The 15,992-nt window shown below is 41.7% G+C and overlaps 2 protein-coding genes across 3 annotated transcripts in view; one reads left to right on the top strand and one right to left on the bottom strand.

The window, feature by feature from the left end:
- LOC113019255 (receptor-type tyrosine-protein phosphatase H-like) overlaps positions 1–15,992 on the top strand; it is a 423,637-nt gene that overhangs the window by 134,385 nt on the left and 273,260 nt on the right.
- LOC113019288 (carbonic anhydrase 4-like) lies at positions 3,144–6,581 on the bottom strand. 2 transcript variants are annotated; one of them, XM_026162895.1, is made up of 9 exons: positions 5,852–6,581; positions 5,377–5,446; positions 5,251–5,277; positions 4,991–5,161; positions 4,649–4,797; positions 4,413–4,508; positions 4,168–4,246; positions 3,908–4,071; positions 3,144–3,794 (listed from the first exon to the last, which is right to left on the bottom strand). In XM_026162895.1, the coding sequence occupies exons 2-9, from the start codon at positions 5,444–5,446 to the stop codon at positions 3,609–3,611; spliced, it is 942 nt and encodes a 313-aa protein (XP_026018680.1). In that variant the 5' UTR covers positions 5,852–6,581; the 3' UTR covers positions 3,144–3,608. The 2 variants fall into 2 exon arrangements, with proteins under 2 accessions (XP_026018680.1, XP_026018679.1); XM_026162894.1 differs by having other exon boundaries at positions 5,803–5,863.

The raw sequence follows: 15,992 nt of genomic DNA, 5'->3' as shown, positions 1-15,992 counted from the left end.
TGAGTGAATGGGTCAAATGCAGAGAAAAACAAGTAATTTCCCCATGGGGATCATTATTATTAACACTCATCTGCTATTTGACATGATGACAACAACATGAAGAAAAGATGTGAAAATTGTGATGAGCCTGTTAGCCATCATAAAGGAAAATTCAAAGGGCTCTTTGTGAAAATGGTTATGAAACTAAATAGAAAATAATTATAACATCAATAATAGCTGACAGCTTTAGTTATTGTCTCACCACCAGCCAGGTTCTCAAACTTCTGGCGTTCCTCCCCTTGGACAGGAAGGAACGCTGCTGGTTTGAGCGCAGAGTCAAAGAGGACATTTACGTGAAAAGGGAAAGACCATCTCTGAATCGAGGAGGGGGCCTAAGGGTACATCATTCGCCATCTTACAATGCTGTGATTGCAGCCATTCCCCAACTCTCTGTGAATGGTGCTCATGGCCATTGATCAGTGGTCTTTGATCAGTGGGTTTTGGTCAGTGGTTGTTGATCAATGGTCATGAGAATTTGCAAAATTAAGATTAAGGAACTGACCTCCCAGCCCATTGTTCCTTCAGTGGGCTGGTTTCAGTCATTATGCAAATGTACTGTTTATAAGATTGGGGAAACCTGCAGTCAGCTGAGACTGAAGAAGTCACTTGGATGAGTGACAAAATGTTTCTCCCACAAAACGCTATGTCCAGATGAACAGAATCAACTTTTTGGAGAATAATCTTGCATAGGTGTGGGGTGCCTCAAGATGCTTATACAAGAGATGCAGGAGTGTGACAACAGCATCATACAGTGAAGTGTCACTGTCCATATCGGTCAGCCATGTCTCGGTAAGCGCCATCAGACAAGCCTCCCTGTATTCCTGTAGATGAAGCACATTCCCTTGTAATTCATCCATTTTGTTCCTAAGAGATTGGACATTGGCCAGAAACATAGAAGGCAGAGGAACACGATTCTTCCTCCGAATCCTCACCAAGAATTATATCTGTCCGAGCATTAGAAGAGTCGTACATAGACAAACAGGACCACCGTAATCCAAGTAGTTCCTCGTGTGTATAAGTAATTGTCAGTGAGAGTGAATGACTCCAGGTGAATATCGCCAACAACAATAAAACTAAGGTGTAGAAGATCTCCATTTCGGCAAAAAAAACCTCATAAAAAGTTAAAACCATGGTTAAGAACAGAGTCTCGGTCGTTGTGTCCTTGGGCAAGACACTTCACCCGTTGCCTACTGGTGGTGGTCAGAGGGCCCGGTGGCACCAGTGTCCGGCAGCCTCGCCTCTGTCAATGCCCCCAGGGTGGCTGTGGCTACAATGTAGCTTGCCATCATCAGTGTGTGTAAATGGGTGGATGACTGGATGTGTAAAGCACTTTGGGGTCCTTAGGGACTAGTAAAGCGCTATACAAATACAGGCCATTTACCATATTATCTACTGTTCTTCCACTGATTCTAAGGTCTGTTTCGGGATATCTTATTTGGACTCTCTGACCCAGAGACTTATAGAAAACCATTATCATGTGTATGTAAGCGTGCAGCAGAAAAGGACCCTCAAGCGCTTTATGTCCACTCTTCAATATTTCAGCCCAGTCACCCACTCAGTCTTCGCCAACGAGTTGGCGCTCCGTGACCCTCAAAACACGGAGCGCCAACTTGCTATGAGCAGAATTGCTTTGTGTATAAATGAAATAACTAAAACAGCTTTATTTAATCATTTAAATCTAAAATCAAAAATTTTCAACCCTAACACAGGTCAACTGTAAAAAAGAATACCTTCATGGCTTAACTCCCTCCTTGGTCTGCTCTGATTGTTATCTGCCATTACTTTTGAGGATGAACTCTGTTGTTCTGATGATGCTCGTGCAGATGCCATATTTTTCTATAGGCAGTGCTGTAGTAGCTGAAAGAGCAATACAGACTTTCCAGCTTGCAGTTAGGTAGTCCACAATGTTCAAACCATTCTCAGTGAAAAACCGAACAAACTGGGGCTCGTCACTGATCAGGCCATCTGTCATTGAGTCTTAGAATCTCCGTACTGTTTAATTGGAGGAACGTAAGATGATGTTTTAAGACAGGTATATATTTTTTACGCCAAATATTCCTCTGCAAATCACATTTAAACTGATCTATCTGTCAAAATTGATATAACTGCACATTATTAATTTACTTATTAGTGTTTCTTCCAGTGTAACAACTATGAGAAATCTGTTTGCCTCCTCACCTTGCACGGGATGTCGCCATCAAAGAGTTCACTCTTGGCAATGTCTACCCTGTTCACTGTGACTGCTAACTTCAGTTTATCACTATAAGGGTTGGCCTTAACTAATGCACGCGGCTTACTTACTAGAAAAATCACAAACACAACAAAAATTTAAATAAGGATAATAAGTTTATGCTTCTGTTATGCTGTAAAATTATGGTCTATTTATATGTATCTTGCACAAGTGTTTTAAGCAGGACAGTGTCAAAGTCATTTGGACTCTCGTGCTCTCCATGCTAGACTAATCAAACCTCTATTAAATTCTAAAAGCCTGGTGACAGAAGATGGGAAAAAGGAACAGGAATGTTGGACACACACCTGCAAGATGACAGGGACAAGATGTAGGAGACCAAGTACAGATACTTTTTCTAAAAGTTTTTTTTTTCAGTGAAATATGTTTCGCTTAGTTAAAATCAAAATAACTGCAATTCTGACAGAAGTCATTGTGCACACGTATTTCAATGGCCTTCGCCTTTTCTTCAACTTCATTGATGGTTAACCATTACACATTTGATTCAAAAAACAGCCAAATCTTTTAGACGGATTGAGTTTAAACAGGTCTGTTTACTCTTCTTTGTTAGCAAATGGCATGGGTTATGTAAGGTTAATAACAGTGTGAACAAAACATTGGCAGCTTCACAGGTTTTAAACCACCACAGAATAAAACTGGGGACTTTTGTGTTAAAGTTCATTGTTTACGCACTTTTTGTGAACTAGAATAGAAAGCTCTCAAAAGCTCAGACAGCTTGTCCTAGTTAAGTGTAACAAATGCAGATGAGGACTCCACCCATATATGTATCATTTCAAAAGTTCCAGAAACTTCCAAGAATTAAAAAAAGACAATAAAACTGCAGAAACAGTCACAAATAATTTTAGATGTCATTTAATAAGACCAAGAAAGTCACAGTTTTCTTCATGTTCAAGCAACACAGTACAGTATTAAGGGCATAAGCAATGTGTCACCCACATGTAGCTCTGGCAGCTCAACACGGACATGGAACACATCTCAGTTGCTCAGACCATATGGCTTTGCAAAATGAAAACATGTCGATGTCACTGCTTAAAGTAAACGTTGCATACACGAGGTGCATTCATCATACAGACTCAAATCTGACAACAGGCAAAAGCTTTGTCACAGGTAGCCATAATCAAGAGATAGTGTTGAGAGATAAGATCGGAACAGAAGTAGCCTTGAACTTAATAAGTTGTTCTTCATACTTTTCGTGATTATGTCAAACACAAAGAGCTACATTAGAAATCAGTCAGTTTTAGTTAAATGGGAAAAGAACGGGCGCTCTGAGGTGAGGCAACGGGTTGATCGGCAAAGTTCTTGATGACATCCTCTTTCTATTTTAGCTCCAACTCCAGCCCAGTACAAGACTGAGAAGTAGCAGGCTCAGGGAGAAGCAGGTTGTGGAGGCAGAGGCCTTGATGCTCTGAGTCCAGACTTTCTGTGCAGGCTGCAGGCTTCTGTAGACGTTTATCATGATTGGTGATGAACTGTCGTTGAAGTGCAGTGTGGTGCTGAAGAGGTCAATCTGGTCATGAGACATATTTTGTTTCCAGTTAGCTGTATGAACCACTAACGGTGCATCTGTGCTCACAGCAATGACAATTAGGAGACACAAGGAAGAAATGAAATGACACCTACTAGATCTTTACTGACTTTAATTGGTTCCTTAAAAACGGTCCAGACCACCGCCTCCTGACAAGCGGGGGTCGTCAAGGATCCAAGGTAGCGGTAATACTTAGTGCGATCCACACCGACAAGCAGGTCGTCCAGGGAAAACCCGGCTGCAATTGAAACGTTCTGGCCTGAGGACAGAAACAAGACTTACATGAAGGAACTACGGGTGACACAATTTAGAGTCAGAAAGAGAAGAGGAGGTTTTCCACCAAAAAAAAAGTCACCTTTTTCTGTGATGTTGGGCAAGTAAGAAGCCAAATTGTGCCAGCTATCCGGCTGGCCAGTTGAGTTGCCTGACATTACCTGGAAGAAAAAGAAAGGGGTATTGACGCATTCCCCATAACAGACGAGGAAAGAGACCCCCCCCCCCCAAAATAAATAAATAAATAAATAAATAAAAAATCGAGTGGGGCCTCAATACTGAACAACACAGTAAGCATTACGTCATCTCGTGCACTGCTTCTCTCACCTCGATAAAGAAACCAAGCGCTGAAAGTCCGGTGGAGTCTTTGACGGCTAGATTTGTATTTCCATTGTAGGATGACTTGCTGTTCACAATATGCAGCTGCGAAAATGAAGTTATACAGACGTTTGCTTGTTTATTTCTGTTGGGTTTTTCTTTTTCTTTTTTGTTTTTTGTTTTTACAGATTTAAAATTAATATATTCAAAAATACACCAAAATAACAAGAAAAAAAAATGTGTACCTCCATAGGATAGCGCTTTCCATCCACTGTGTGCTCTGAGCCGGGGACAGAGGAGCCATTACCCCAGTGCAAGTGAAACTGGAGGCTGTCGTATTGCTCGGACAGGTCCCCTCCTGAAATCTTAACTCCGCTCTTAAGGGTCACTTGGACTGAAAGAAGGTGAAAAAACAAAAACACGATAAAGTTACACCTAACCTGCGAGGAGTCAAAGGAAAAATTCAGGCGCAAGGCCAGTGCGTTTAATTGCAGAAAAGATGAGGGCGCTAAAATCTAAGTGAGATACAAAGTTTACAGAAACCCCATGACAACACACTTTTGTAGCCACAAACTCCCGGTGCTCACCTGTGTCGCCAGTATTTGTCATTGACGTCATTGCGGAGGTGTCGTCATACTTCACAAAAGTGAATTCAGTCAGATTGGCGTTCGGTGTGGCTGATGCTGAGACGATGTCAATGGGTGACTGTCGGGTGCCGTTGCAATACTCCGGGAAAATTGTTGGCCAGGTTGTGTCATCTATAAACAGAAAGGACACGTAAAGTCACCGAGGAGGGGTCACTCGGTGGGCAACATTATAATAGATAATGGAGATATTGGGTACTTACTGCAGGATGGGAGGTGATAACACCAGGCTGGATGAAAAAAAAAAGAAGGGGGTGAAAAAACAGAACATTTAGATTCACATAATTAGAAATTCAGTGTAACAGTAAATTCCTAAATGAAGTACACACCTTTTGATTGGGAGTGAGCGGTGGGTACGAGGACGCACACAGCAAGGGTAACAACTTCAAACCACTTCATCTGAAACGACCAAAAAGCCACATTGTTTGGAATCGCATATATTTAAAAAAAAAAAAAATTAAATTAAATCAAAATAATCGGAAAAAAATGTACAACACAGAAAAGAATAATTGGTTAATTAATATAGTATTCCGATTCTGCATGAATGAATGAATTCATTAATTAACAGGTTACTATATGGAGTGACAAATTTACCTTTATATAAACTTTGACGATTAATTTCTAAAAGTTAACCAATTTTATTTGTAGTGCTGCAGTTTGCTGTTAATAGAGAAAAGAATGCAACAAATGCAGGTTTCTGACTGTAGCCTAATTTTTTCTTTTGTCCACTTCACCTGAGCAGCACAGTGTCTTACCTTTGATACACCTGTGCGTCCGTTCAGCCTGTTTTCAGATGCAGCTCACCTCTTTTTATTTCCTCAGTGCATCTTGCAGCTGGCCCGGCTCCACCTCCATGGGACACGTGAGTAGGTCTTTATCTCTCCGCAATAATTTCGCGGAAGTACGAGGGGGTATTATGGCGACTTTAATTTAAAAAAAAAAAAGAAAGAAAAATCGACCTTTTTAAGAATAAAGTCTACATTTCGAGATTAAAGTCGTAATTCTGTTTTGAGAAAAAAAAAGTGGAGATGTATGTCGTTATTTCAAGACAAACTGGCGAGTTAGTGAAATCGTATTTCAGAATCGGTTTTCGTAACAAGGAAAGAAATCTTTTTTTTCTTTTAGCACATTAACAAATTGTGGTTGTCATTATAAGGACGTTGAAAAGATAAAGAAAGCTGCATCTTGGTCAGACAAAAAACCCACACAACTTATGGTTATGATGGTTACAGCCTCATGGAATAAAGAGGATGCATGTTTTATAACAAGACGGCTGATCAGTCTCAACAAGGCATTTTGTAAATGGTATATGTCATCCAGGGAAGGACGGATGTTGTTTTACTTTGCTGTGTTTTAATGTGAAGTGTGCTTATTTATTTTTTATATTGCATGTTTTGGTTATATCTTGTGGAGTGTTTTATTTATCCTGCATGTTTTGGTTGCATCTGTCAATTTGTCCTGGAGAGACTCCGCCCTTTTTCCCGTTTTACTAATTTGACACACCTGAGAGGAAAGGGAGTGGTAATTTACAGAGAGTGCTCAGTGACACTTAAGACTGTGTGGAGCTTGGCGTTCAGAGGAGGAGGAGGAGGAGGAGGAGGAGGATGATGATGATGATGATGATGATGATGATGATGATGATGATAATGATGATGATGATGATGAGGAGGAGGATGATACAGATACAGATACAGCGCCAGCAAGCAGGGACGCGGAGCGAGCGGTTCGACTGCTGCAGCAACAGGAGGCCAGATTACACGTCTGCGGGAAATTGGAGGCGGCATATATGGGCCGGTGCCGATTGGCGGTTACAAAGAAACGACAGGCAGAGTTGAGAGCTCTGCCCACCCGAGGTAAGTCTTTTGACTTGTCCCCTTTAATGAATGATAGCTGCCTAAAACAGTAGTGACTGCCGCTGCCTTTCTTTCTTTAGCGCACTGGGGCGCAGAACGCGGAGAGGAAGGCGAGGACGCCGCTGGGTTTCCCTTCTGCACCGCTCCACTGGATTTTTAATTCTTTGTGACTTTTATACCGTGGCGGACGCCACTGGACTTTTAATGTTGTTTTTTATTCATTTTTATTGTGTTGTCCCCTGGCCAGGGTTGTTTTCATTCATTTTATATTTTTAACAATTTAAATATAATAAATTATATTTTAACTATACAGTTTTTAATTCGTGTGCTTTCCCTTGGCGGCTCCACTGCTCTGTCCCTTTGGAGGAAGGTTTCCCTCCTTTAAAAAACACTGTGGAAATAAAATCACCTTCGCTCCGTTACATATAGCAAACTTTTTTTCCTCAAAATACTTTCTTGAATTCAATTTCAAAATGATCACAATGATATTTTTTTCTTAATGTGGTGATTTCATTTATTGTTATACTCAAGGAAGAACTGTGCAGTGAACAAGAATCTCCTCTGTCTGTATAGCCCTCAGAGAGCACTAAGATCATCGGGCCAACTGCTCTTAGTGCAACCTAGGTCTCGGCTGAAGACCAGAGGAGACCGTGCCTTTGCCGTTGCCCCCAGGTTATGGAATACTCTTCCTCTTCATATTCGCGCATCAGATTCCATTCAGTCTTTTAAATCACGTCTAAAAACGTATTTGTTTAACCTGGCATTCAAGGCGAATTAGGGTAATTTACATCTGGCTTTGCATTTAGATTATGTAATTATTTTATTTATATCTGTAATTTATATTTTATATTGTGATTTTTATCTGTATCATGATTTTACTGGAAAGCACTTTGGTGTACTTTGGTCTTTAAAAATGTGCTATATAAATAAATTTTGATTGATTGAAGAATGACAACCGTTTGACTGTTACACTGCGTGTGCGGGGGAGAATCACAGTCTATTTGTGTTTTTGAATGATTGTGTGCAGGGGTGGTCCTAGCCTGTCTGGTGCCCTGAGTGAACTGTCCTTCCCCCAAACAAACACTACTTTTCTCTTATTTTCCAAACTGAGGGCCTGATGGCTTCGATCTTTTCTTGTCCATCTTCCATCAGTAATTTTCCACTCCAATATCAACACCAAACCCCACTTTAGCTGATCAACATTTAGCAAGCTAACCTTCATCAGATTAACACACCTTTAATAAGTAAATCCAATATGTTTTTAAATATATTCTACTTAACATTTTCCATAATCAGTGTTGGGACTAACACGTTATTAAGTAACGCGTTACAGTAACTACGTTATTATTGTGGTAACGAGCACGGTAACTAGTTATTATGCCAAAATCAGGAACGTGTTAGTCGTTACTGGGATTTAGATAGGGTCATTACTTTGTGTGGTGGCTATCGCGGAGCTTCCACAGATTCAGTAACATTAGCAAGTGGTGGAGACCAGCAGGTGGATGAGGGAAAGGGGAGGCAGGAGGAGGAGAGACCCGAGGTGGCCGCTGGTCCGAGTGTCAGGTGAACTGAACTTCAGGTAAGAAGTTATGACCTGCAGTCTATCTGGGTCAGATATAAACCAAGTTTAGGTGGAGTTTATTTTCATTATGCTGACTTTTTCCGTTCTGCGTACTAGCTAGCATGACGGTATTTCTATACAGCTGGGTGGGTGCTATGATGTTGAACTTTATTTTGTTCATAAGGTTAGTTAGCAGAGTTGCCAACCATCCCGTAAAAAACAGAATCGCCTCATATTCAGAGAAAATATTACGCGTTTCGTATCAAGGTGAAAAGGAACGCAGTTTGTCCTGTACTTCAGCTAGAATGTCAGCGTCTCTACCACCTCAGACACTTGAGAGACTTCCAACTGCCCTCCAAGGTGCTCAGGAACTTTTACTCGTGCACCATAGAGAGCATCCTGACGGGAAACACCTTAACCTGGTTCGGGAGCAGCACCATGCAGGACAGACGAGCTCTACAGAGGGTTGTGCGATCAGCTGAGCGCACCATCCGCTCCGAGCTCCCTGACCTGCACTCAATCTACAGCAGACGGTGCTGGACCAAGGCCAGGAAGATCGTGAAGGACCTCAGCCATCCCAACAACAGACTGTTCTCTCTGTTGAGGTCACGAAAGCGATTCCGCTCCCTGAAGACCAACACAGAGAGACTGAGGAGGAGCTTCAGGCGATACGGTCTCTCAATCACACCACCACACAGTACTGACCCACACATATAGTTCTTACACACACACTGAACATTCTGGACATTGTTTTCACTTCATCACTTAAATCACTTTAAGCATATTTGCAATGCACAAGACATAATGTGGATTGCACAACACTGGTCACTATATTCTTCATTTCCAGTTAATACTTGTACAGCTGCTGTTATTGTGTATATATTTATTTATTTATTTATATTCCTTCATACATTCTTATATAGTTCTATACTGTGTATTGTGTATTTTGTTGTACAGTTATTTTATTTTCAACTTTAATTTATATATTTTATCTTTTTCTTTCCCAGTTAAATTTACCCTTCATTCTAATTTGTGTTGTACAGTTATTTCATTTTTAACCTAATTTATATTTTATTCCTTCCTAGTTAAATTTACCCTTTTTAATTTTTCATATTTATTTCCTTTCTTATTCATAGCCTTTTCCTTATTTTTTTTTCTTTAGGTCACGAGCAGTTGTCTAAGCATTTCACTGCATATCGTACTGTGTATGACTGTGTACGTGACAAATGAAATTTGAATTTGAATTTTGAGAATGGAAAAAGACACAAAGGTGGAGTTATTCTGTGTTTATGCTGCACAGCTGCCTCTTCTTCTCTCATTCTCTCCCCCTCCCTCTCCTGTTTCTACTTCAATCATGAAACTGATCAATGATCAGCTGATCGGCTTTTCTCTCTTGTTTGTTTATCACCCACTTTGCGCCAGAAAGAGGAAACCAGCGGATGTCGCGCTAAACAACAGCAGCACGTTTAAGCTTGATCAGCTGTTGTTAGAATTTATTTAATATTAATTTCTAGTATCACCTGATGTTTGCTGGAGCCACAGCTGTAAAAGCTGCTGGTCATGTCGGTTTGGTTATCCGGTGAGAGGGAAACATGAAGACGAAACCAGGAGAGGTCCTTACTGAATCATCAGAGCTGAACAGGTGATAGAAAAACAGGTTTACCTTTTAGATCACATGAATGAGTTGAAGGGAAGTTATGACTGAGAGACAAATAACACCAGGATCCTTTTTTACGTAGCTGACAGCTGGTAACTGTGCAGGGGCGGATCTAGCAAAGTTTTGCCATGGGGCCAGGTAGGGCATTAACAGGGAGAGGGGGGCACAAGGAAATACTTTTCTTTCTTATTCTCATTTAAAATATCTAGCTTTTAAAAAATAATTATCTGAATCTTACAACAAACGATTGATAGATTGATACATATATACCATCAAAACTGTGTACATCACTGTCACAACAGTGTTTGTTTTCATTCAAAGGCTTTATGATTTTTCCTGTAATGGCGGGCCGGTCTCTAGTCAAAATCCCCGGGCCGATTTTCTTTGTCCCAAACCAGCCCTGTATGCAGCTCATCTGCAGTCTGGTGTTGCCTACATCTTCCTATTCGGAAGGCAGAATTTCCGAGTTCTGAGTACAATCGAAAGCATCAGTTTTTGTGTTGGATCTAAAAAGCGCACCTGACGCTGTGACGTAGGCTAGAATCATGGTGGCGGTCAACAACGGTCCAGGCGTGGGATTTCTCTCGTGGAAATATGCACATTATTTTTTTCTTTCTATTGGTAGGTGGCACAGTGCACTTGTGGCAAGTAAGCAAGCTAGACTACTGACAGTCTTGCTGGGTATCCAGCTACGGAAGCAAGACATTTACAAGAGAATTCTGAGAAAAACCAAAGTTACTTTCCCTAGTAACTAGTTACTTTGGAAGTAACGAGTAACTTGAAGTAACTAAGTTACTTTTGATAGAAGTAACTATTAATGTAACTAAGTTACTAATTTAAAGTAACTAACCCAACACTGTCCATAATTGACCTTAACTGGGTGGAAACTTTAGAGTGACCCATGCAGGTGTAACATGTTTAAGAGTTTAAAAAGTAAAGTGAGAGTGACAGTTGAAGCATAATTCATTTTCCACAGTTGAATTCCCCCCAAAAACAAATGATATCACTTCCTATAAATGGCTTTTATGGAATTTTAGGGTTTTTTATAGCAATAAAGCACATTCTAACAGGGTGGAAAATTACTACTGGGACAAGTAGTACAGTATGAAGAAAAAAGTAAATAAGTAAATAAGTTTTACCAGATTTATTTCCATAATAAAATAAAGTTTAGTCTAGTCAATAGAATTGATATAAATACAGGGTGGGCTATTTATATGGATACACCATAATAAAATGGGAATGGTTGGTGATATTAAAGTCCTGTTTGTGGCACATTAGTATATGTGAGGGGGCAAACTCCTCAATATGGGTGGGGACCATAGTGGCCATTTAGAAGTCGGCCATCTTGGATACAACTTTTGTTTTTTCAATAGGAAGAGGGCCATGTGACTAATCAAACTTATTGGTAATGTCACAAGAAAAAACGTGGTGTGCTTGGTTTCAACATAACTTTATTCTTTCATGAGTTATATACAATGTTTGACCACTTATAAAATGTGTTCAATGTGCTGCCCATTGTGTTGGATTGTCAATGCAACCCTCTTCTCCCACTCTTCACACACTGATAGCAACACTGCAGGAGAAATGCCAGCACAGGCATCCGGTATCCGTAGTTTCAGGTGCTTTACATCTCGTGTCTTCACACCATAGACAATTGCCTTCAGATGACCCCAAAGATAAAAGTCTAAGGGGGTCAGATCGGGAGACCTTGGGGGCCATTCAACTGGACCACGACGACCAATCCACTTTCCAGGAAACTGTTCATCTAGGAATGCTCGGACCTGGCACCCATAATGTGGTGGTGCGCCATCTTACTGGAAAACCTCAGGGAACGTGCCAGCTTCAGTGCATAAAGAGGGAAACACATCATCATGTAGTAATTTCAAATATCCAGTGATTGATGAAGAATGGACCCACTATCGTTGTACCCCATATACCACACCAAACCATCACTTTTGTTGTGCCAACAGTCTTGGAGGGATCCATCCAATGTGGGTTAGTGTCAGACCAATAGCGGTGGTTTTGTTTGTTAACGTCACCATTCACATAAAAGTTTGCCTCATCACTGAACAAAATCTTCTGCGTGAACTGAGAGTCCTGTTCCAATTTTTTGTTTTGCCCATTCTGCAAATTCTGTGCGCCGATCTGGGTCATCCTCATTGAGATGCTGCAGGAGCTAGAGTTTGTAAGGTTGCCATTTGTGAGTAGCTAATATCCACCGAAGAGATGTTCGACTAATGCCACTCTCCAGTGACATGCGGCAAATGCTACGCTGTGGGCTCTTGCTGAATGAAGCTAGGACAGCCACTGATGTTTCTTCATTAGTGACAGTTTTCATGAAACTTAGCAAACAGTTTGCTAACTGTAGCATGGGAGATGGGTGGTCTCGTAAGTTGTCTTGCATTGAAATCTGCTGCAATGACCCGGTTAATGCGTTCACTAGATATCAACATGATTTCGATCCGCTCTTCACATGTTTATTTTATTTATTTTTTTATTTATTAACCTTTATTTAACCAGGAAGATCCCATTGAGATTAAAAACCTCTTTTTCAAGGGAGACCTGGCCAAGATAGGCAGTAGATGTCTCACAGTTACAGAAATTACTCAAACACAAGCAGCAATAACACACATGCAACAATAAGTGAAAGAATACAAATAAAATAAAAAATAAATAATGTTAACCTCTTCGACATGTCAATGGCTGTGAACAAAGAGAAACCTGTAAGTAACTCGTGAAAGAATAAAGTTACATTAAAACCAAGCACACCATTGTTTTTCTTGTGACATTACCAATAAGTTTGATGTGTCACATGGCCCTCTTCCTATTGAAAAAACAAAAGTTGTATCCAAGATGGCCGACTTCTAAATGGCCACCATGGTCACCACCTATCTTGAAGAGTTTGCCCCCTCACATGTTTGTCCTGTTTGTGGCACAAACAGGACTTTAATATCACCAACCATTCCCATGTTATTACGGTGTATCCATATAAATGGCCCACCCTTTACTATGAAACCTTCCGTTTAGCCAGGTAAGCTTGGAACAGACAAGAGCCAAATCTGAACATTTTCCACTCCTATCTTTTGATCATTCATTGATTACACAAGTATATCACATCTCCAAATATAAAACAAACAACAGAAATGTTTTCAGATGGAATGGGCACTTTCAGTGCATTAACAACAGTAATGAGAAACAAAACAGACAGAAGAGAGCATTATGGTCATTATCCTGTCTTCATCCACTCAGCCTGACTGGTCACGTCAGATGACTGCCCCTCCCTGAGTCTGGTTCTGTTCAAAGTTTCTTCCTGTGAAAAGGAAATTTTTTCTTCCCACTCTAGCCAAAGTTCTTGCTCATACCCATATAGCAGACAGGTCTGGCCAAGATCTGGTGTCAAGGCGGCACTGCTGGCTGACTTCTATGGTAAGATGTATGTCATCCAGGTATGGGCCAGACCTGGCACAGCTGGCACTGTTTATGTGATGTCATGCCACATCTGGCCGGATTGTGGTTTGGTTTATGTGGCCCAGGCTCATAGAAAACAGGTCTGGCCCATATCCAGCATCAAGCTGGCACTTCTGACTGACTGGTGTCATGGCAGGGTGTATGTAAACCAGATGTGGGCCACGTTTGGCAGTGATGGCACTATTTATGTTCCTATTTTCCTGTTTTAGTTAGAAGACTCAAATGCCATTTTGCAATACTATACTGCTATGGTAGCCAATGTTTCAAATCCAAGTTTGACAGCTTTGTGAGTATACACTTTATCCAAAACTTAGTGAGGGTTTACTCATGTTTACCACCGCGTGTCTGTAGATCAGGAGGTACAGAAAGTTACCTACTGATTGAAAGGTTAGTGGTTCAATCCCTGGCTCCTCCAGTCTGAATGTCAAGAGTTTTAATGTGTATGAATGTAGTTAGGAAGCACTCGGTTTAGAGAAAGTGTGTAATTGGGTGAATGTGACATGTTGTATGGAGAACTTTGAGTAATCCGGAAGAGTAGAAAAGCACTATATAAGAATCAGTCCATTCACTGTCTGAACAGAGTTTCGTCATGTTACTGTTGCACTATTATGTTCTGGCACATTTTGTTATTGACTAAGGTTGACATCCGCGACCAGAGCTGAAACTGTTCTGGGCCAGCACAGGGCCACCGGTGTGTCTGCAACTGGCCCGTGGCTTACACAAAGAATTACGACCCTTTGGTGGCCCAGATCTGGTTTGCCAGAGGTAATCCACACATGGACCAGCACAGGACCACCAGTGTGTCTGCAACTGGCCTTGTGCTGACTCATGTGTGGGCCACCTCTGGCAAACCGGATCTGGGCCGCCAAAGGGCCGTCATTCTTTGCAGAATGTGGGCCATGTGTAATCACACTGTGTGGGCCATACCATTTTTACTATGTGGGTAGAGGGTCAATGATTGTTGAAGGTTGCGGTGCAGGGAGCCCGGGGTGGAGTAGGAGGTCAGCGTCTGACGTCACGAAAGGTCGGCAGGTTGTTTGGTGGCTCGGTTTGAGAGAGGAAGTGTCACGGTCTGGCTGGCAGACCGTGGGGATGTGAGAAATGAGGACCCAAAATGCAGGACTTGACGCTAAAGGCAGTGCGTTTATTTACAGGGGTGAAAGTCCAAACAACAATAAATCCCCCGTGCGATCCCGACTCCCGTTCCATGTCTTCTCCCTTATCCCATGCTCTGTCTCCGTTCCCTGTGTACTGTCCGTGTGCTGCCTCCTGGTCGCCACAATTCCTCCTGAGGAAACACGCATACAAAAGGCAGCCGTGAGTACAAAACCTAACGGCAGACTTGCACTAACCTTGCACAATAACTGAGACTGACGGGAAGTCACTCAACGATCCAGCGTCGAGGAGCTCTCAGCCACACTGTTTTGAAGCTCCTCTGACGAGGCTTGATCGGCGCCAGGTGTGTGTGGATTCCTGGGTGGGACCGGTCAGCTGGCAGGGCCACACCCACCAGGCCTAAAAGTGCCTGCCACGACCGCACCCTCACATACATAAGCACACACCCCTAAACACCTGACAGTACACCAACACGGAACAGGACAGCAGACACAACCATAATAACAATAACCACAATAATGATAATAATAATAATAATAATAATAATAATAATAATAATAATAATAATAATAATAATAATAATAATAATAATAACTACAATAGTAGTCCACACTGCTCACGGACCCCGAATCCCTGGAACTGGGTCCGTGACAGGAAGTGTGCAGCGTGGCTGTTGTAGTTAGTGTGGATTTGGGTATAAGGTGTGTTTGGTTGGTGGTTTGGTGTGTGAGTGAGGTAAGTAGGAGAGTCAGCCGAAGGCCTGTACAGGTCCGGTAATGGTCTCCTGCAGACTTCTTCTCATAGACCAGGGTTGGCACCGATGGGGGGCGGAAGGAGTGAGTGGAATAGTATGGATGGTAGTGAAGAGGAAGAGATTGGTGGTCAGGGTGACGAGAATGAGTGGGAAAAGGTTGAAAAGGGGGGAAAGAGGCACAGAGCTATTGAAAGGAAGAGGAAAAAGAGAAGTGAGGGTAGTACGGAAGGGACTGATCGTGAAGGTAATGAAGAGGGAACGAGTCCAAGTATGAATGTAATTGTCAGGTTTGAGGAAGAGGGTGTAAAGAAAATAGATCCACTTAAGCTAACAAGAGCACTTGATGCAAAAGTTGGGGAAATCAAGCACGCTAAGATACTCAGTGATGGAAATTTACTGGTGGGTTGTAACACAGAAGTGCAGGTGGAAAAAGCAAGGAAACTTGTGGGGGTGTGCAGAATCAAAGTGAAGAATACTGCAAGAGTAGGGGAAAGGAGCACTAGTGGAAATAAAGAAGTTACTGTGGGTGTACCATT

The sequence above is a fragment of the Astatotilapia calliptera genome, chromosome 3, assembly GCF_900246225.1.
Source record: "Astatotilapia calliptera chromosome 3, fAstCal1.2, whole genome shotgun sequence".
Classification (NCBI taxonomy): domain Eukaryota; kingdom Metazoa; phylum Chordata; class Actinopteri; order Cichliformes; family Cichlidae; genus Astatotilapia; species Astatotilapia calliptera.
Note: the sequence above shows the minus strand (reverse complement) of the source record. Positions and strands in the feature narration are given on the sequence as shown.